The sequence below is a fragment of the Battus philenor genome, unplaced genomic scaffold (assembly GCF_028537555.1).
Source record: "Battus philenor isolate CCGP_79_NKW_IND1 unplaced genomic scaffold, ilBatPhil1.0.hap1 SCAF_14, whole genome shotgun sequence".
NCBI classification, from domain to species: domain Eukaryota; kingdom Metazoa; phylum Arthropoda; class Insecta; order Lepidoptera; family Papilionidae; genus Battus; species Battus philenor.
In genome coordinates, this window is record NW_027181676.1 from 359,174 (window position 1) to 380,391 (window position 21,218).

Sequence of the window (21,218 nt, forward strand, 5' to 3'; positions counted from 1 at the left end):
ATCTGCCATCGATAAAGAGAATTTCCTTTCGCAAACATTAGCTTTAACTTTGAACGGCGAAAGTTAAAATGAATTACACTGTCTGATCGCGCATGACGGAGCAACCGACCCCGCAGTACCAAGACTTAATTACTTCTCTTAATTGATTTTTGTAATTATAACTGCACTTGGATTTCTTATCGTTAACGTCTCCTAAATTAATTACCGTTAACTTTTTATAATAATCATAAATTTAGTATGTACTTTTTTTGAATAATAACAGACAGACAGTATTTCAACCTGTATCACGATGAGAAACTTGTAATTTACTGAATTTCAAATGTTGGTTTATTAAAAATGATGTCATAATTTACCATAATTTTCAATTAAATCATTGGATGTTTTTTTTTTTAATTTAATATAATGTTTGTTGCCAGTGATGATATGTTACAGTGGTCGCCTACTAGAACTGAAGTTCACCCAGAGAGTAATGGAGAATGCTATGCCAAGAGATTCGAATGAGGAGATTTGTTCAAATTAATTATCTTTTACCATCTGACTTCGCAGACTTTATGCTGGCAGATGTTACTGGCCCGTCTTTTTCCGATTACAATAGACTTTCAGAATGATCGATTTATACAGGGTGGATATATCTCATTTGTCAGCAAATGTTATGCTTTCCTTTTAAAACTTCTAAACCAATTTCCAATTACTTTGCATTTCATTTGAATGCCGCATTAAGCTCGTTGCCTTCGGTTTAAATCTGTAACCGGATGTGAATGGAAATCTTTAATTAAAATCCGACACCGAGCCTTCACCGGCGTCAACAAATTGGATTTCCGTTCCTTTCAGCTGTTTATGCAATCCCGGGTAGCGATTAGCCTTGTACTTCGAACAGGACCAACTCGCCGGGTTAATTCCTTCAAGGTATTTGAAAATACCTTTTTATATATTAGTTATCATTTTTTTATTAATTTATTTATTTTTTTATTCCTGATAATTCTTCTTATTTGTAGCCCATAAGCAAACACCAAAGATCGCTACAATGGCTGCTCTTGCGCTGCCCGCATGTCGTCAGCCCATCTAGAGGGGGACTTACCCCAGCCGCGTCTGCCTATGCATTGCAAATAAGCATCTATCGGCTAATATTATAATGATGATGGTATTCAAGTACTGTATTAATGTTTATTAAATTGATCACAATTCTCTCATTATGGTTTTTTTCCTCAAAACGCAATTAGCACTATCATAGAATTATAAAGATATATTTGACACTTGATTTTATTTAATGGAACCCATAACATAGTTTTCTACTGGGCGCGTTTAGAAGCCTTCGGAACATTAGTATTAGTCATCACTGATCGGATATACGTGAAACTCCATCCCGCGTCCCGCACTTCAAGAGATTCGTAGAAGTGACTAGATAGAGATCTCTCCCACCAAGACACAGGCCCGAGTAGATGACGGTAGGGAATTGTTTACCGCCCACGTGCTCTCCCTCTCATCTATGAGGTACTGTATCTACAGTACCTCATAAAACAGCATAGTTAGTTCGTTTTAATCAGTTTTAATTTGTATTTAAATCAGTGTGTTGTCCTATGTATAATTGAGGAGAGGATGAGATACAAAGATGAAAATTAATAATAAATGAGAATGTGAGATTTTGTTATGTATGATAGAAAATTAATGAATTATAATATGAAGATAGAAGAAGTCCACAATAATTAATGTTAAAAAATTATTAAATACAAAAAAGTCCTATTCCCAAAAATAAGATAGCGTGTACGAAAGGTCCCCAATAATGAGGGCCTTAAATAATAAAAATGTCACTGTGTTGTTTGTATCAATCACTTTTTGTCTATAAAAATATCAATAAACAATTTTTTCGATATCGTTCTGCGAGTTTCTTTTGAAAGCTGACCTTATGTGTCATACTACAGTTCATTAAATATTAAAATAAAAGCTTCTATTTGGAATACGCTCAGAGAGACAACAATATTAGTACAGAGCTCAATTAGATATAAGTTTTGTATCAAATTGGACTCGTAGAACATATTCTAAACGTGACGTGATATCTTTAGTTGATTTTAGTTAAAGAATTACACAATTATATATATATATATATATATATATATATATATATATAATTGTGTAATACAATAGATTGAAAAAGAATTATTGGCGCACTAATACGCGTCATAAAAATAAACATTTATTCTTCACACAAGTACTTTGACAGTAACATGAGCACAAATACAAACAAAATGCAGCGAGGAAACCCGCGGGGCGACGCAAACTAGCTGGGCGGCACTAAGCTAGGCGGCACGGCACGCTGCACATGCACTCATTCGCGCGCCTTTGCTTTTGTGTTTACGTGAGGAAGCTTTATAGTTTCAAACGGCATCGACAGATGACGTTAGTTTCCGGCATATATGTATATAAGGGGGTAGAATCGACATTTACAAAGAACGATCAACAATGTCACGACATACTTTTAACTATTGGTGTAGTTTTATGCTAAAAAGAAAACTCCTAGAAGTTCTTAAATGATAATGCGACGCGCAATAAGAATTTTTAAAATAAATCTCGAAAAAAAAAACACCCCGCCGTCTCATCTTGAAGTTTTAATTAGTCCCCGAGGGGGTTGCTTGCAGCTTCGCGGAGCGATGTATCTTTAGTGCGATATTAATGCACTAAGCGGGTCCGCGCTAATAGAGATTTACTTTTCTCTTTTGTTTTTCACTGCGCTAAGGGGTTGATGGAAAATTTATATTTTAGTCACTATCTTTATCCAGGCGCAATCTATTATGAATGCTGCTATAGGAAACTTTATAATTATAGTAAAGAATAGTTTTTCATCATCATACCAGACAATAATCGTTCACTAGGAAGCAAAAGCCTACGCTAAATTTTTTTATTTCTTTGTGGCGTCGATTTTTTGGGACCTCTCATTCTCGCCTACCGTAGTAGAGTAGGAACTATTTACTGAATATTATATTCAAGCTCCTCTCTGATTTCTCTTTTTTCCCTTTACAATATCTTGCATTCTATTTCTTACCTTTCATTTCAAACATCGCCTCACCTGCAAGATCCTGCATTTTCATTATTGTTTGTTTATTTTCGCTTTTTACATTTATCTGCCTTAGTGTAATATTGAGATCATTTTGTTATTTTTAGTCGTCCTTTATAATAATCATTATTTATTTTACTTTTATTTTCTTGTTGTAATTAAAATTTTATTGTACCTGAAAGAAATCGTCTGCAAGGCATAGGTCACCTTCCAAAGATATTTATGTGAGGGTATAATAACAGCAATCGCAGTGTGGTACCATATGCAGGGAACTCTGCTGCCCATCCTCTGGAAACTTTTTAGTGGCAATGGAAATCTCATGTAATTCATGCACAAATCTTAAATTCTATAAGATCCCGGAAATCGAATCCACGATCTACAATCGCACGGCTCAGACCTACACCGCTGTGTTACCAGTGCTCATTGTAAAACAATGTATCTGAAATAAATCGTTGTCTGCAAAGTCATAGGTCTCCCTCAAAGATATTTATGGTGATATCCCATAATCCCCACCATTGATAGACGGGTTGGCGATCGCAGCTAGGTATTATGGGACGCTGCTGTCTATCCTCTTTATTGGTAATCTCTAATATTTATTGCATAGAGAATTATGTTAGACTGTCTCCCAGGAATCGAACCCGCGACCTGCGATCCTCAATCTTAGTCAGTGATTCCCAAAGTGGTATATATCGACCCCTAGGGGTCTATGACAACCTGCAAGGGGTCTAAGTCAGCGAAAAAAAATCGGGGGTCCATGAAATGAAAATGGGGGTCCACGATAGTGGATCTCAACACATACACTGATAGTACCTATTTACTTACATCATACTATCTCATAATATCAAAACATTTACATTGTTTATAAAAGTACCTATGAAGTAAAAAAATTATTATATATGTTTATAAAATTGTGTAAGTTGTAGGATGTTAGTATTTGCTTTGTGGTCGCAATACATTTTGAACTTGTAAAAACCAAATAAATGTATAAATTAACATGTGTTTTTACTTTAAGTTTTTAACACTAAACTTCACTACAGTTAGAAATTCACAGGAAATCAATATCAGGTAAGTAGGGGGTCTACCCAACACAGAAAAACATGGCAAGGGGTCTACGACACAAGAAAGTTTGGTGAACTCTGATCTTAGTCCTCCACTGAGTTACCAGGGCTCATTGTAAAACAATGCATCAGTGTCTTTTTATTTTTTCCTTTGCGTATTTTGTAACGGTCTTCTGTAGAGTAAATAGTTAAATGAATAAATAAAATAAATTAATTTATCTACCATAGTTGGTTCCCATAGGAATACTATATAATATTAGACATATATGGATAAATTCTTCAAAAATGTCATAGCCATTTCATTTTATATGTAAAAATTGTAAATAAAATATTTATTTTATTAATAAAAGACTATCTTAAAAAACACATTTATTTATATAATTTATGAAGTTTAATACATGTTTCCATTGTTTTAATACTATGATTAGTAGTTTACAATATTTATAACTTAAGCCAATAAATTAATTGTAAAAAAAATACATTTCATAATGCTAATTAGTACATACTGCATAAACAAACCGTATTTCCCACGGCAGGGATGCCGCACCTTTTTTGCATTCGTTTGCAGCGACGAGAAAAATCTAATTATAGTTCTATCGATAAAGGAAATATATTTTTAAAACCGTTAACTAGGATATCGATCTGAAATGTTATAATAGACGGCACCAGTGTCTGAGGTCAAGTTATTAATAATTTTTGTGACAGAGCAGGTGTGAAGCCGATAGCTCCAGGGCAATATTTAACTTTATACAAGGAAGTTATGTAAAAAATATTTTAGATAATCTGTCCAACTCTTTACACACGTACAAAAAAACATCATATATACACAGAGGCACAATAAACTAATAAACAAGTGTTATTTAGGTATGTGGTGATTTGTATTGTTTTTTATTATTTATAGGCAGAGCATATATTTTTTTATACTATCATACATTAATTATACCATCGAAATTACAACAGATAAATCAATATATTGTTCTGTCAAAATCTGTACCATAGATAAAAAATACGTTGATTTCTTTATAAATTTCAAACGGTACGTGTCTGGTGCCATGATTCGGATCTTAAATTTAAGTTTTTTCGTAATTGTTTAGTGTAAAAGCAAGAGAGGAATAGTGCTAGCTTTGATATATATGCGGGTTTTTTATAATTATGTTAAATTAAACAAAAAAATAATGCGACATATATTATTCTCCCATTGATAAATAGTTTATGAAGAAGAAAAGCAATTAAATAGGTTTTTAACTTTGACATTAAGTTCATATTTATATTGTATTTATATCATGTCAATGTTGATTGATTGTTTTGTTTTATACAACGTTTTTTCCTATTTTTTTTCCGAAAAAACAAAAAAAATAATTAGAAAATGAATGTCAATAATTATTTATTGATTTATTTTTAATTTATGTATCTTTATTTGTTAGTTTCAGACATTGTATTTTATTATTATAATGAATTGTACATGTTAATTAAAAGAAAAATATATGAATTTATGTTAATATTATATTTACGCAGAAATTATTAAGGTATAAACATTTTGGCAGTAAATCTGTACACGTTTTTTTAACAACGTATTAAATATACAAAATTAATTGTACCTACCACAGTTTGATCTGATTAAATTTAATTTATCATTATATAAGCGTTTGTCTGTACTTCATATATAACTAAGTAATTTTTTGTTGAATGTTAGTTAATAAATATTTATTTTATATAATAAAGAACTGTTAGATGATATGAAATGTGGACATTATTTTTATTACCCTTTCGAAGAGATTATTGTACGACAAAAAATTAATTCTTTTGACGTGGTATACGATGGATTGATATTTAAACTCGGTACATTTAGGCACTATTCTATTCATTTGATATCTAATATACAATAATTTGTATGTACAATATAGTGCAGACAATAAATAGTATAAATCTTTACTTACTAGAAACTCCTTTACAAGAATTCGCGAAAGAGAGATATTCATTCACGTTTCTTAATACTCTGTGATCAAAAAGTAGAGTGAAATTGTTATTTAAAACTTGCGAGTATTAGGAGAACAGGTAATTTTATTTTTCCTAGGTTGCTAGGACTTAGAACTGCTTATAATATTTGCCGAACATCTGTTTGTTAAAATGTTTAATTATGTTCAAATTACAAGTGTTTTTATCAAACGTTACAATTTTGACAAATCGCTTTTTTGCGATTTACCTGATTTGGCTGCGCGAAACTTCTAATTATTCAGCCAATTCAAAAGGCAGAGGCGCCATTTTGACACGATTGAGGAGATAGAAACTGAAGCGGATATAGTGGAAATAGGATATTCCGAATGTTCGAACAATGGAAAAAGCGTTGACAAAAATGCGGCTTGTAGGTCGGGAATTACTTTGAAAGGGATGAAATTGATTTGGAAAAATAAAGGAAGAACTAATTCGCCTAAATTTTGTAAACAAATTACTTTCACTTTTTGATCACAGGATTACATGGAGTCTATAATACATCTTTAATATTCGAAAGAGGAAAAAATGTTACTTACCTACGTAGCTATGCTTTACCGTATTCTAAGAATGATATCTATGATCCCAAATCCAGTTAAATAGTTCATATATGCACCTAGAACTAGATCCCTACGCCATGCATACAATATGATTAATTTTCGTAGATATGCCGGTATTCTAACATTAGATAGAGAGTCCGCACTGCGAGGAACACCTTAAAAATAAAACAGCACCATATCAAAGAATAATCTCTCTGCCATCTTTTGGTACAGTTTTAAAATATTACAAAATAGATAAAGATTTATATTTTAAAAAATATATATATAAAAGCCTTTGTGCAAAATTGGTCTATGTTGGGACGTCGTTAAATGCAAGGACGTATGTGATAGATAAAAAAATTCCAAATTCAATATAGTATAGTGACTGTTTGAACGTGAAGGGAAGCCCAATAAGGGTGTTCGAAATTTGAAATCTAGACGAAGATGTAGCGATGAGCTCAATATAAGAAAATATCGAAAGATATTGGTCAAGGATTTTGTATATGTTGGCTATAATATATATATGACGTAAATATAAAAACGTAATGGTCCAAGTAAAGGCTGTTAAAGCCCTCAAGCATAATTCCTGTAAAAAGGTTTAGAGTAAACGCCTGTACATCTATGACACATCACGCTATGTGAAGCTGTCAACACTAACGCATTATTGATCCTAAAATATAACATAAAGTGTAGCAGTAGATAAACTAATTGGTCAAATTACCGGAGTCATGCCGCTCCCGGATTGGTCAACACAAATCATACGGACCAATTACGGGGCACTAATTTAAACACGTCAAAATAAACGACAATGTTAGAGTTTACAACCGTTCACACAGCAGTAGCTTATATAAATTAGTTTTTAAATAAATGTTAAATAAACTTGACAGGACAACGCTTAGTCTCGACAAAGTCCTTAGTCCTACACAAAGCAATATTTTTTCAACTAACACTCTCTTCTCAAAAAGTTTTAAAATAAATCGAAACAATTCAATGAGAAGTACGTTGTGTTTTGACTATGTTAGAGCCACTGGAAATTATTATACACCGTGTGTAATTAATTTGGAATTCTTGAAACGATTTAAATAATATGGCATCAATAATGTGATAGTGCTTTTTAACCTATTGAAACTACGAATCCCAATAAGATACACAGTATTTAATGGAATCAGGCGTTACCTTGCGGAAGTCCATCCTAAGTAAGAAAAGGACCAATATTTAACCACTTCCGCACATGCAGGGGTAGTCGTGCAACAAAGTGCACCGCCCGCCAGCCCGCTGATAAATGCGTATGCGGCAAACAATGCGAATTACACAACCGCCACCGTCAAATCACTCAACACGTGTTTCACCCCTCCACGGGGCATCTTCAGGAGTTATGTTACACCGATTAGTGACTCTGTCTTTGGCACGACTACCCCTGCATGTGCGGAAGTGGCTAAATATTGGTCCTTTTCTTACTTAAGATACACAGTAACCATTTGTAACGAAAAAAATGGGATCAACATTTAACATAAAAATATAATGACAATATTTAATATTACGTTTCGTTTTTATTTTATAAACATATAAAAAAAACTGTGCGCGAAGTAAAACGAATGGAGTGGTCAAGAAAATGTTTACATATAAAATTTTGATCTCGTCGACTTAGTTTCTACGTTAACTACATATACGCTCAAATCATTCGCCTCGCGTTCGACTCTAAGTGTCCCAGCATCTAGAAGCACACAAAAGTCGACAAGCATTTCCTTCCTTCCTTATAAAAATATCCTGTGCTTCACAAGTTTCCTATTAAAGCCTGTTCCATGCAATTACTTGGAATAATCCAACTCGAGCCCTATAGTATCGATACTAGAAAATATTTTTACAACTCTATAATAATACGTCATACTTTAAACGCGAAGATACGTTAAATCTTCTCGCGTGATAATAAAACACCATTTATATATATGCGGATCTTACTGGCGAATCTTCTCTCATACTTCTTCATATTAATTGCCAAACCGAACAAACAGAGCGCCTTTATATAAACGCCCGCATAAAACTATAGCACAGGCCAGTCGACTAGCGCCATCTATCGGCGAAGTTTAATGTTACAGCATCCCGAACGCCACCTGGTGTCAAGTTTTGGAAACTTCGTACGCTACCTAGTTCAAATAACGTCAGAATTAAAGCTACTTTTTATATTTAATATTCTAGATATGTAAATCATTAATCAATATCTTTACTGGACATGTTTAATTAAGACAACGCATGACTTTAAGTCATCGATCTAAATAATATTCGTTGTTTTCAAATGCCGAAATCTAGATTTACATTTTTTAATCCATTAATTTTATCGAAAAGACATTTCTCCACTTTGACCTGCATCTTTATAAGTTGTACGTGATTTAATTTAAACAAACTTCAAGAAGTTGGAGCATGTAGTTACATCAGAAAGCTTTAAACAATTTTACTCCAACTACAATTTGATATACTTATATCTTGTACTTATCGACGTAGGTCATTGAACTTAGAAGTAATATATTTTGTCCGCTGCTTCGAAGTGCACGTGCTTCTTGCCATGCGGCGGTAGCACGACCAGCAACCATCAGTCCGGGTTGCCTTTACCGCGTTTCGATTCCACTCTCGCGCACTCTTTACCACTATCAATTTTAACTGGACTTTTACTGTCATCATCACTTTTATCAGGTTCTTTGATCTCGGGGATCTTAGGTTTCTGCGGGTCCGCGTCTCGGTCGGCCTGCGTGAGGACCTCCTGCACGTGGATGGTGAGCTCCGGGCGCACCACCTGCGTGAAGGGCAGCAGAGCGCCTGCCACGTCCATCGTGTTGTTTATGTTCCTGTGCCACAGCTCGAGCACGACACTGCGCCGTTGCTACTTGTACCTCGGCGGGCCCAGCCACCCGCAACCGAATACCTGGACAAGGTCATAAAACATAGACCTCTGCAAGTACATAGTCAAAGTGGAAATTTTTATGTTCATATTATTGCCAAAACAATTGGGGCCAATAATACAACACATTTAGTAGAAGATAGCAAATTAATAAATAATTTAATCTATTTCATCTTTGCCATTCTCTCTCTCTTTCTCTCGTCTATCGTTAAACATTACTAATAACTTGTACAATTCTGATGCATTAATTACAATAGTTATCAATATTAAAGCACATTATTTATTTACCTATTTAATTAAAATACTTTTTACACAATTTCTGTATAACGGCAAACTTAATACCGAGACATTCTCTACCAGTTAACCGTTAGACGGCGTAGAAATAAATTAGTAAAGTAGGTAAAAGAAGTAACATCATAAAACAAAAAAATAAAATAATAAGTAAAATGCTGTCCCTCCCAAAACCAATACTCTAAATAATGCCCGAGAGACATAGCTCTGATTAAAGTTAGATTTGAGCTAAGATACTAGATCTAATTTATTTCTAAATAAGAGAAAACAAGAGAGATTACTTGCATCGTCCACGGCGATCATTTTTTTTAAATCTCCCGTTTTTGGGCGCCTTTCGTACTTCTTCTGTCTTGAGTACAGAGACTATTTGTATTCTCATCTTTTTTCCTTCTCAATATCATTCATTCATTCGCCTTTTATTCTTCACAAATTCTTTCATTCAGTTCATTTTTACCTAATACTTTCATTCAACACCTTACTTCACTGATATAGGAAACAAATTTTAAAACGAAAGGCTTACCTGGCAAACAACAAGAGCCAACAACAGCAACAGGAGGAGGAGCAAGATGCCCCAGATGACGGCTAGCTGAGTGATCGCGAACACGTACAGCGTGCGATGGCACCACTGGTTCGGTTCGAACAAAGTTGGCGCGTAGTCCGGCCACAGAATGCCAAGCGTCCAGTAATTTCCAAATGCAAACCTGCGCGGAAATTTCTAGTTACAAATTGTAAAGCATTCTTAATCGCTCTCTAGCTAAAAATACTCCATTTATTGATCGCTATACCTTTGATATATATTATTCATAAACAAATTCGTACTCTGAATTTCATTGGCTAGTTTACATTTGTTTGACGTGTTATGTAAAGTGCCATGTTCAGGATTTCACAAAGATATCGTATCAGAGATGATACAAATTGGCCAGCGAATTGGCAAGTTGATAAAGCAGTGGCCAGGCCATATAACGTTAAGAAATCCCTAGCGGATAATTGCTTTAAGGTTTTTTATGGTCTCACTTTTTGGGAGACCCCCGTTCACCCCTATTGTGGGAGAGACAGGGTCTTTTAAAATCTTTAATAACTTTTTTACTTTCTATTTATTTCTGCACTCCTCTTTGAATCATTATAAAATCTCTCAATAGTTCTTCTTACACATGATATACAATCTTTCCTTGTCATACATATTTGTTTATCCTCTTTACATCGTCTCTCATCTTTCGCTTCGTTTTCTAAATATCACATCTTATTACTCTATTTATTTACTATTAGTATTACACTATTTATTTATAATCCATAAAAGCTTTTCAGTTTTTAGTTTTAATGTTTACCTTTCATTTTGCCTGGCTTATCCAACCTGATACTATATTATTACGTTTTATTTAATTCAATACTCTCTTTAATTACTGCCATGCAAAATCTAAGAAGTTTTGATCTTTTTCTTCATTGCCTTTCTTTTTTATTTTTTGCCTCTTGGGGGTTTTAAGGTTGTAGAATGGAAACCTTTAAGGCTAAATACATGGGAAAAGAATGAAAGCAGGCAAATTTGCATTGGTCCTATTGGAAATCTGTAGCTGAAATGATAACAATACACAAAGAATTTAAAACAGAGGTAAACACACCGCGCCTTTATTATATGTATATGATGGTAAGCATAAATGAAATATATCTAGAAAATTTGGTGAATACTCCATATTATAAACTTACCATCCCATCAGAAAAACTGTCAGGGTATACGCCAGAACTCTCTCAGGCACACTGGCCGAGGAGTTGGAGTTCCTGCTGGCCAGCTGAGCCCAAAGTAACCAGCATATTCCAGCGCCGCCCGCCGCTCCGCCCACAATCATGTACACCGGGATCCTTGGCTCGGCTGGACAGTCCCGAATGTACTGCACACCTGATAGAATATTATTATTGAAATTCGTACTTGAAGAATCGAACTGAAGAATAAAGTTTTATTTTAACCAATCACTCATACATATGTAGATGCCACTTGAAGCTTTATAGATCATTTGCCACTTGGCAACTCCTAGTCGCGACCGATGCCAAAGTAATTATTTTATTAACAGACGAGGAACTTCAAGCAAAGGCTAAAGCAACAGTACTATAACTCGTCAACCTATTCAGGCGGGTCTATAAAAAGCTATCTAATTTTGATGATAATAAACATTCCGTGATATTGTTCCATATGGAACAGTCACACGGTTTACATCACACAACAGAAAATCTGTACTTTTAAATTTGGAACTTCTTCCTACTTCCAAAGTTATATACCTAAGTATACATTATTCAACGTTAGTTTAAAATAATTTTAATAGATGGCAGCACTAATGTTTTATTTTTATATATAACTTACAATAGATAGCACTATAAAATATATAGTCGATAGATGCCCACTGCAAGATATAGGCCTCCCCAAAAGGTGATCGATCTTACGCTGCCTGTATCCAGCTACTTCACGTGACCTTGACTCTGCCATCGATCCACCAAGTAAACCTACTCGCGACGCGCGTAGCGGCAAGTGGTCGCTGCTCTAGAACCTTTCGGCCACCACCGCTGTCGATGGCCGCAGTTGTAAATTATTTTGATATAAAACTAATAATAGGTGATAAATAGGAAAAAACAACAGGTGTTTACTGTTTAATATATTAACCGTGTACAAAAACAGAAAGACGATTACAAGTATTATGTTTTCGTATTACGTTACAAGAATTAAAATAGAAAGTCACAATAAAGATGCTCTTCTATTTTACCGCTAATATACAGAATTAACAGATGGCGCAAAAGTAATGTGATAATAGAAACGAGCTTTAATTGATACAAATAGCGCCAAATGTCATTGTACTTTGACATTTATAATGTAGATATAAAGAATTAGTATTGATTATTAAATAAATCTTATACTTTTTCAAATAAACTTTTTTAAATCAACAGAGGTTTTTCTTAATTTGTAACAAAATGACTGCCGGTTCAAATTTCATTACTTTGCACCATCATCTATATTTGGAAATGACATGCAATTAAATCACGTCATTACTGCAGCTAATGAAAATATATATATATATATTTATATATATTTATATATATAACAGAGGGAATGGGGAAGGGCAACCAACGGCTGGCGAGTCCCAAGCGACTCTCTGAAGTATTATTTCTGGCTTCGATTAGTTGTGCAATTATTTCAATATTGGGTACAACGTACACGTGTAAACCATTTAATTTAATTTTAAATTTTGTGAAATCCAACCACCGATCCATATTATTTAACCAACATGACAGAATTACTGAGAAGTGATACACCAATCACGACAATCATTAAAAAGAATTATTTTATTTTTAATTTCATCATGCATATATTTAGTACTTTCATGTATATGTTTTTAAAAAATACAATCAATATTAAAATAAAGTTAAACACTCTTTAAATATATGGAACTACGTCTTATAACTTTGAATAATTGTTCGAACTATCAAAGTGCTTTTTTATCCATGATATATATTGTCTAAATTCATTGGAAAACATTGACAAAATCCTACATATAAGTAGCGGCATAAATGTGATAAAAGTGATATCCTCGACAAATCTCTTTCCACCCTTGACGGCCCTTCGGCAAAAAAGTCCGTGCCGCCCATTGCCCGCGGCCATTACGTCTTTTCGCACGCGGTACATGATGTTGGAAACTTATACTTAAACTACTGATAAAAATATATTTAAGAAGATTTATACTATAAAGATAAGTAGAAGCTTAGGGCTTTATTACGTAATTAAAAAAAATAAAAAAAAAGAAATATTAAAATTTGTCACTTGGGCGTGAATTCACGTCAGCGGGCCGCAAAGGCTCTTATACGAGCGTAAATTAACGTCAATGGACAAAGAAGGGTTAATACAAAAATCTGCTTTTAAGTTGCCAGGCTAGAATATAATTATAACAATTTAATGATTAGTCCTCTGAGAAAAAGTAAGGGAGTTTAAAAGATCGAATACAGTTAACTATATAACGTTAAATTACCAAAGAAACAAATTGATTTAACCAATCTAAAATCAAAGAAATCATCTGTAGGTTGTTGGTAATAAAATATATTCTCTTACCCATTATCAACATGATCACCGGTAACGCTGAGAGGACCGCCAAAAACACCGTCATCAGAACTACAAGAAAAGCATGCAATTAGTTATTGATTGCTTTATCATCATCTCGGTCATTAGCATTGGAACGTATATGACTCCCACTAAGATCACTTCAAAGACAGGTCTTAGACTGCCCGCATCCAACGGTTCCAACCGCTGTCAGCTGCAAAAGCGATATACCGTGCTCACAGCCATTTCCAACAAGCATATCTTCGAGCTACGTCTGTGACGATTTCTAAATCATTATCATTATTTCTAAATTATTATCATCATAGACGTTCACTGCAAGGCATATGGCTCCTGCAAAACCATGTCCTGACTTACGCTGCTCGCATCCAGAACTTCCTGCGACCATAACTATGTCATCGGTCTATCTAGTCTGGCCTAAGTTTGCATTGAATATTTACAACTAGATTAATAACTTACTCGTCCTGTTCATTATTTTGGCAGCCCTGCAAACAAAGTCGATGGTGCTGGACGCTTCCATGTTGGCGTCTTTCAGCTGGTAGGCAACGGAGCCGTAGGTCGTTAACCCCACGCCAAGCCCCATACCGCTGCGTTCACTGTACTTTGCCTGCTCACCGCACAGTCGCCTCTGTTCGTCGCCGGATACCTGTTTATTTGTTCATTCATGTTATTTTGCGATTAGGACCACTAGAGTACTTCGAGGGAAAAATCATCTTCTTCATCATGTCACACGAGACAGTATAGGCATTCCCCTAAGAACGCTTTCATTCGATCTTGACTAAATCTTCGGTCCACGAAGTTGGGGTTCCTATCTCTTAGTAGTCAATCAAGAACTTTTCTGCTCTATGGCTTCAGACAAACAACTCTTCGAGCTTCATCAAACTCTTTGGTTTTTATCCGGATGTTTAAAGTTCTGATAAAAATGCTAGGATACGGTTTGATGAAAACTATAACCAAATTCAGCTGCCCTATAACAACATCCTTCAACTTAAAATATATCTTCTGAAAAAGATCGCGACGGTGACCGGTCATGCGCTTCCTGCATCAAGAGACTTTTACGATCGACCAAGAAAGATATCTTACTTGGCTAACAGAGCTGGAAGCTCGTCTGGATCCTGTATCCGAGAGTGCACCAGTTCCGCTGTGTCGCCCACTCAGAGACGCTCTGTACGGAGATACGCTTCGGCCCCGAGTTGCTAAAATTAAACACGGTAATCAAAAGTTGAATATTAAATTTCAAAGTATGAAAGGAAAAGTTAATTTGGAAATAATGTTATAAAACAACTCCTACGCTTATTACTGGAATTTATAATAATGAGGTTATATTTAGAAACAATTGATAGAGTATATAAGCGACATTTCTCAGGGTATTATCAATCCTAAGCCCCTGTCCATAGAGTTCATTCTGTATTGTATATAATATTTGGTGTTAATATGTTAATGGCGAATGATAAATGGTAAAGAAAGAACTTACCTGCACTTTGACTCTCGTCGCTAGCTCTCCTTTCTCGTGACACCAATGGTTCTTGAAAAGTTAAAGTCAGACTGCCTCTTGGACTCACTTTAGAAGCATCCAGCTCTCCAGCCACTAAGCTACCTCTGGCACTCCTTTCTGAAGGAGCAATACTTCCGCGTGGACTCTTTTGCGACTCCGGGATCAAAGAACCACGAGGTGTTCTAGAAAAATCAGGGTAATCTCCCGATTTGAGCGCTGTGTCCGGCGCTATACTGCCTCTTGGACTGGTTCTTGGACTAGGTCCTAATTCCTTGTGACTTCGTGCGGGATCTATCTGTATGCATGCAACTGAATGCCTTGGACTCCTCCCAACGTCAGGTACAAGGGAGTTTCTGGGCTGATTCCACGACGTACCATCCGGTACTAAGCTACGTCGAGGACTCCTTGCGGTTATGTCTGGTGTTATACTGTTTCTTGGACTCCGATTGAAATCCTGAGGGTTCAGACTCAATCTGGAGCCGTAAGCAAGGTCAACTCCTAAATTGTTTCTAGAAGGAGCTAGACTGTTTCTGATCTGTGATGTCGAGTCTGGTACAATGGAGTTGCGAGCAGATCGTACTTCTGGTACTAGCGAATGTCTTGGACTTCGGTGATAACCTTCTAATGCCGCTTCTGGCGCTAAGCTTGCTCTGGGACTTCTCTGAGGAATTGGTTCTGTTTCATCGTCAGTTTCTGTAGTAGCTAGTGAGGCTCTTCGGGAGGTTTGTGCGGATGGTCTAGGGGACCTCGTTTGTGGCGACGTGGCAGCGCTTCTAGAGGCCCGGCGGCGCCTAGACGACGATGTTCTGTGTAGCATTGTGCCCTTTCACATTACCAGGTCTATTGTTGTAAGTTACTTGTGTCTTCCTTTCGAATGCACCTTCTAGCAACTGTAACAAAGCAAAAAACTTATGTTGAAAAATGTTTAAAATCACAATGCTTTTATGAATATATAATAACATTTTACTGGTCTATTAACATATTTATTTTTATAGAAATGTAAATTTACTTCACATTAATAATAGTCCAATACTCAATGAATTCAGTTGAAATGCTGACAGTCCATAACATTTATATATTTATTTTGTGACGGTAGTCCTTTTGTTGGTTTTGAAGACATTTACTATTTCAGCCAACTGGACGTGAGAGGGCGCTGGGGGTGCTAGGTCCAAACCACGCTCAGGTAATTATTAGATTAACTATTTAATTTCTCAAATAAAAGTGGAAAATTAAAAAGTCATCGTGATTAAACTAATAGCGCCATCTAGCGATAAATTACGAAACTAAATTGTATTAAACAATTTGTGATTGTAAAACAAATCTTTCATATCTCTGTTTTGTTCCAGAATTCTCATATTTCAATTTAAGCTGGGAACACTACTTGCTTAATAGACTAAGTTAGGTGATCAAGCACATAATTTTCTCCATCTTGAAATTACTGTTTAAAGTTCTTATTACTCCATCTCTGCCACTAACTTAGTAGGATTTTAAAATAAGATCATAAATTGGACTAGCTTTTTAATTAGTATTTGCTTTTTATACTTCCTTATTCATTAACTAAGACTTTTTCTATACATCATAGTATATATGAAAAGGTACATGTATGTCTTCTTGCACCAAACTCTCCTCTTTTTTGTGCCAAACCCTCGCTACTGAGAATAATCTCCTGCAACGTTACTCCATCTAAGCCATCATACTCTCCATCTATGGTTGAATGTTGTCTATTGCTCCGGTTACTCTAGTATTAACCCTTTCCACTCCAAGGCTGTTATGTAGCATCGATAAAATTTAATTGAATTATAGTATCTTGCGATTGTAGAATATGTTTCATTCATTCGTGATTCAAACATTTTAGTAACAAAAATCTATCCTGTTTTAAAATTTTCCGCAAAAAGAAGTATTACACCATGTCGAGTATCACTCGACAGTGGAACTTCTGGAACAAAATCAGTGTCGAGTGACACTCGACATTGGAGTGGAAAGGGCTAAGCTTCATTTGAACCTGATTGAATGAACCTAGAGCATGGACTGCGACCTTGTGATCGCCATTTAACTTAGCGGTGATAAATTTGTCAACGTTTTTCCTAAATGTTATATGACTTAAAAATTCAAGAATTCGCTTTGTGCGTGTAGTGGAAAAGCGAGTAAATACAGGAGTATTTAAATATGTAAGTAGGAACTTTCACATATATTAATGCATTAGTTACAAAAACAATGTAAATTGACCACATGTGTACCGCATAAGAGAAATTTTCTCAAAGTTTTATTTAATACAAACTAGAATAATGTAATATAATAGAATGTCTAATTTTAAATAGCTATGTATAAGTTTTAAGAGATTATTTTTTTCTCTAACCTAACGTAACGTTTTAGCTTCGAAGGGTTAATCTTCTAGATGTTTAAGATCTGGCCTCTGGAGGGAGAATAGAGTTATATGGGACTCTTGTCCAGTAAAATGCCCCCGGTATTGTCCTCTACTCGATGTCTGACCGCGGTATCTCCCGATCAGCGATCAACACGCGATCTTCCCTCACTCTTTGCTATTTTAGATAGCTCATCCCAGGGTATGTGTAGTCCACGCTATCCCCAAAACCCTTGTGGTGCTATCACGATATTTCGAGACCTCATCAATCCGTCGCTAGCCTCAGAATCTCTGAAGCTAGTGGGAGTTTAGGGCCCCCACCCTAAACACCCGCGAGTCCAAATACGTACAGGATGTATTTTTACGAGTTTTCGTTCTATTAAATTATTACAATACACGTAAATGGATTGCAATACCGTACATTGAAGTCCACAAAAGAAGTCAATAATTTTATAAAGCCTAGAAAAAGGTTGCTCAACTACATTTAAACTATATCTTTATTTCTAGTGTTAACCTTAACCAGAATATACGAATATAAAAATGGATCATTTATACACATATAGTGCATAAACATTTCAGAGCTATTATTACTTGCACTACTTTAAAGGTAATAAAAATGACCTATAGTTTAAGCTTATTTAAACATTTCGTTTAAAATAACTTTCAACCACCGTTCAAAACTGTACACCTGAAACAATTTGATGCAAATTTTTTAGACGGTTAAAGAAATTTTCAATAAAACTTTTTAAAAGATGTTAGTGTATCTTCTGACTCCACAAACTATATACCATTAAAGTGATTTTTAATTTTACGCAACAAGATATCTCCACGTAATATATATATAAGTATGTTTGTTTAAATATTTGTGTGGGATTGTCAAATAATAAAGGCGTGGGTTTTATTCTTGGCATCGTAACAATCTTCTCACTCTATATCTCCCGTGACATTACATCGACTTTACATTTAAACATCTAATAACAAAAGTTACAAATAAAGTACGTTTATGATGTGATAAGTAAATAAATACTTAAAAAATATTTTATCCATATGTATGTGTATAAAGTAATATATATTTTTATGTATGTTTATGTGTATATCTGTTTATGTACATATGCAATTGTACTATACTTTGAAATGTGTAGTATATTTTAATGTATATTTTTTTATTATGTACACCCTAAATTGCACTCTCCTTCATGTCTCTCATCTCCATCTAAAGGTTGTCTGGTAGAGATCGCCTCGAACGATAAGACCTTTTCTTATACCTGCATATAAATTGTTTCTTTTTATAAATGTCTATAGTATTTTGTTAGAATTCTTTTTAGTTTTTAATTTAGGTTTTGGTTTACAAAAAGTGAAAATAAATAACTAAATATCTCATGTTGGGTCACATAGGAGGTTGAACGTGGGTCCCATGGGGTTCGAAAAATTTAGCCCATTTTTAAACCGATTTTTCGTACCTTATAGCACAGAACAAGGACATCAAGGTCCCGTCCTTTCCCTTTGAAGGCACGGGGGACAAACGACCAAGAGGTTTTTATCATATTTACAATAGTACTAGTGGTCTTGCGACCTCTGAACCTTAAAAAGGTAGTCTGTCCACTTTGTGGGCGGACGCCCTGATCTTGCCGGTCCCTGGTATTCAAAACCTTAATGCTCTAAGGTTATTATTACGCGCATTATGACCTCGCACGATCCGTTTCCGACCTCTCCCCTTGAACAGCGTGGGAGAACCGAGGAAGGATCAGCATACTAACTTAGATTGCTGAGTGGTCTACGCTGCCGTCTCAAGCGAAGAGCTGCTCCCTTCGTGCGAACATTATCATGCAACTGTAAGAGTGCCCATTAAAAATATTTGCAAGTTCACGAACCCTTTCGCTCCGTGAACTCATCTCGAATAAGCTGCACAAGCTACCAGCCTAGCATCATTGACATCATAAGAAACAAATACTACTATGTGACTTATCTACAGCCGCTTCAATTTGGTAGATAGTAGTCCAATATAACCTCCTCTCCTCAGATGACAAGGTGTCGTAAACATCTCTTGTAGACAAACCTCTAAAAACAAATACAAACCTGCATGTGTAGTGACAATTTCCGATCCAATCTACTAATGGTGCTAAATCTTCACTTATGTGATTTGCAATTACTTTTTTATTAAACCCTTCGATTGTAGTACGTTTACTTCCATAAGAGTAGTCAAAGGACAATTGTTTTGTCTTCAAATGTAAGCAAATAAACATAATTTCGTTAAAGCAACTGCACTCATTTGATTCAGCAGGCAATTTGTCTACAAAAACTAATCTACTTGGTAAAAAATCATAGACTCAAAATATCTCTGACGCAGATTCGTAGTTTCTGTGAGACACTATGATATATATCTTCTTCTTTTTAGTCGCTAGACACCCACTGCAAGGCATAGGTCTGCCCCAAAGGTCGAAACAAAGACCAGTGGCCATGCATCCAGTGACTTGCCTATAACCTTCACTATGTCATCGGTTCCCCTAATGGAGGGCGGACCCAAGCCGCGTCTACCATCTTGTGATAGCCACACAAGAATCTTTCGATCCCAAAACGGTTGCACGAGCGATGTGCCGCGCCTACTGCCACTTTGAATCAGCAATTCTTTGATCTACGTCAGACTCTGTGTTTGACACTAATCGGTGTAACATAACTCCTGAAGATGCCCCGTGGAGGGGTGAAACACGTGTTGAGTGATTTGACGGAGGCAGTTGTGTAGTTCGCATTGTTTGCCGCATGTGCATTTGTAGCGGGCTGGCGGGTGGTGCACTTTCTTGCACGACTACCACTGCATGTACGGATGTGACTAAATATTGGTCCTTTCCTCACTTAGATTCCTTAGACTTTCGCAAGGTAACGACTGATTCCTTTAAATATAAAGATCTTGGTTCTTATGCGGATCTGTTTATTTCAGATTCTATCTCGCAATGAAACTCTGTATAATAATTATTATCATTATAATCATAATAATCCAATTTTATAAGACGCCAACAGCCGAGCTGTAACCGGGAAAGCTGAGAAAATTACATCCAACGTTATTCAGCTTCCAACGCAAATTATATTTCCGCAGAACGGGACAGGTTGTACGTAGGGGAGATACTTCGCGGTAATGTGACGTGACGAAAATTAATCTGCTTGTTACGTAATTGAATGTATACTTTTATGTTTTCATCTTATACTGATGCCGTTCATTTGTATTATATTCAATATCAGATTAATAGTCATCGCATATATACGTGGGTATATCTACAGTTCGATGGACTGATGAAAGTCACCTTGACTTTTGGTCGAAGGTCACGAAAGGTCCCTGGATGCTGGCAGAGCAACACCGGTTGTCGTGAAGATCTTTGGGGTCATCTATGTCTTGCAGTGAATGTCAGTCAATTGACACGATTATGATGAAATACGTTCATTAGTATTCTGTAGCTTAC

General features: G+C 35.5%; 1 protein-coding gene across 1 annotated transcript; it reads right to left on the bottom strand.

Annotated features, from left to right (window-relative positions):
- Positions 1 to 9,510: 9,510 nt before the first annotated feature.
- On the bottom strand, positions 9,511 to 16,221 carry LOC137918468 (serine/arginine repetitive matrix protein 2-like). Its single transcript, XM_068761281.1, has 7 exons — positions 15,384 to 16,221; positions 14,993 to 15,105; positions 14,369 to 14,555; positions 13,904 to 13,963; positions 11,521 to 11,710; positions 10,340 to 10,520; positions 9,511 to 9,552 (listed from the first exon to the last, which is right to left on the bottom strand). The coding sequence occupies exons 1-7, from the start codon at positions 16,219 to 16,221 to the stop codon at positions 9,511 to 9,513; spliced, it is 1,611 nt and encodes a 536-aa protein (XP_068617382.1).
- Between the last annotated feature and the right edge of the window lie 4,997 nt (positions 16,222 to 21,218).